The sequence below is a fragment of the Mus pahari genome, unplaced genomic scaffold, assembly GCF_900095145.1.
Source record: "Mus pahari unplaced genomic scaffold, PAHARI_EIJ_v1.1 scaffold_11372_1, whole genome shotgun sequence".
In the NCBI taxonomy this organism is placed as follows: Eukaryota; Metazoa; Chordata; class Mammalia; order Rodentia; family Muridae; genus Mus; species Mus pahari.
In genome coordinates this window covers 13,579-14,699 of record NW_018392977.1, presented here as the reverse complement: position 1 = coordinate 14,699, position 1,121 = coordinate 13,579, and the positions used below count along the sequence as shown (strand labels likewise).

Here is a 1,121-nt window from a genome sequence, read left to right as displayed (position 1 = left end):
ATGTAGAGGAAGGCCACTGATTTGTTTGAGTTAATTTTATATCCAGTTACAGCATTGAAGCTGTTTATCTGGTTTAGGAGTTCTCTGGTTGACTTTTAGGGTCACTTATGTACACTATCATATCATCTGCAAATAATGATATTTTGACTTCTTCCTTACCAATTTGTATCCCCTTGATCTCCTTTTGTTGTCGTACTAGACAGTGATTTCTTGTGCAACAGAGAAGTCCCCATATCCAGCTCCCCTCAAATTCTATGTTTATGTATGACACAACACTATCACACTTAGTGACTGAGTCTGAGATTTGTACCTAATATTGTGACTCAAAATAAGCTGGGGAATTTTGGAAATAGACTTCTGTCAGTAAAATCACAGACTATACAATTTTATAAGAGCTCATGGTGAAGAGATGGCTGCTAATAAAAGCAGTAAGCATGAACACAGTATACATGGCACATCTGCTGAGGGCCTATGGAAGGACTTTTGTCATATAGGACATGAGCATCTGAAGCAAAGTTTTATTCAGTACCCAGCTTGCTTTCATGTCATGCTGCCTTGGCCTTTACAAACCACCTCCTTTGTCTTCTTGCCTCTATGATTCTTCTAGGACTTGGAGAATTTTATCTCTCAGTTTGGAGACTCAGGTTTTGTCCTTGTGGCCCTGGGCTCCATGGTGAGCATGCTTCAGACCAAGGAAATTATTAAGGAGATGAACAGTGCCTTTGCTCGCCTCCCACAAGGGGTGCTATGGACATGTAAGGCTTCTCAATGGCCCAAAGATATCAGTTTGGCCCCAAATGTCAAAATCATGGATTGGCTTCCACAGAATGACCTTCTGGGTAAGCTCCCCCTACACCTCCTACTTTCCTCCCATTCACTTGTCTTGGGGACTTAATTAACATCTGATATCTGAACTCTTGGACTAGCAGAAGAGAAGGCTTCTGATAGGTAAAGATTTATCTCCAGGAGGCAGGCAATCATAGCTTGTGGGGGATAGCAGCTTCTTGGAGGAATCAGTCTGCACTCTAGTCTGGCTATAGCAGCAACTTCCATATTTTTTCCAACTCAGACAGGTCTCACATCCCTAATTAGATATGATCTGTTATGGTGCCTTGATGTAA

General features: G+C 41.7%; 1 protein-coding gene across 1 annotated transcript in view; it reads left to right on the top strand.

Annotated features, from left to right (window-relative positions):
• LOC110315286 (UDP-glucuronosyltransferase 3A2-like) overlaps nt 1-895 on the top strand; it is a gene marked incomplete at its 5' end in the record, with an annotated part of 7,537 nt that extends 6,642 nt beyond the window's left edge. Inside the window, one exon of the mRNA XM_029534716.1 lies at nt 608-895. Coding sequence (XP_029390576.1) covers nt 608-895 — 288 coding nt within the window. The remainder of the gene's footprint in view (nt 1-607) is intronic.
• Nucleotides 896-1,121: the final 226 nt, after the last annotated feature.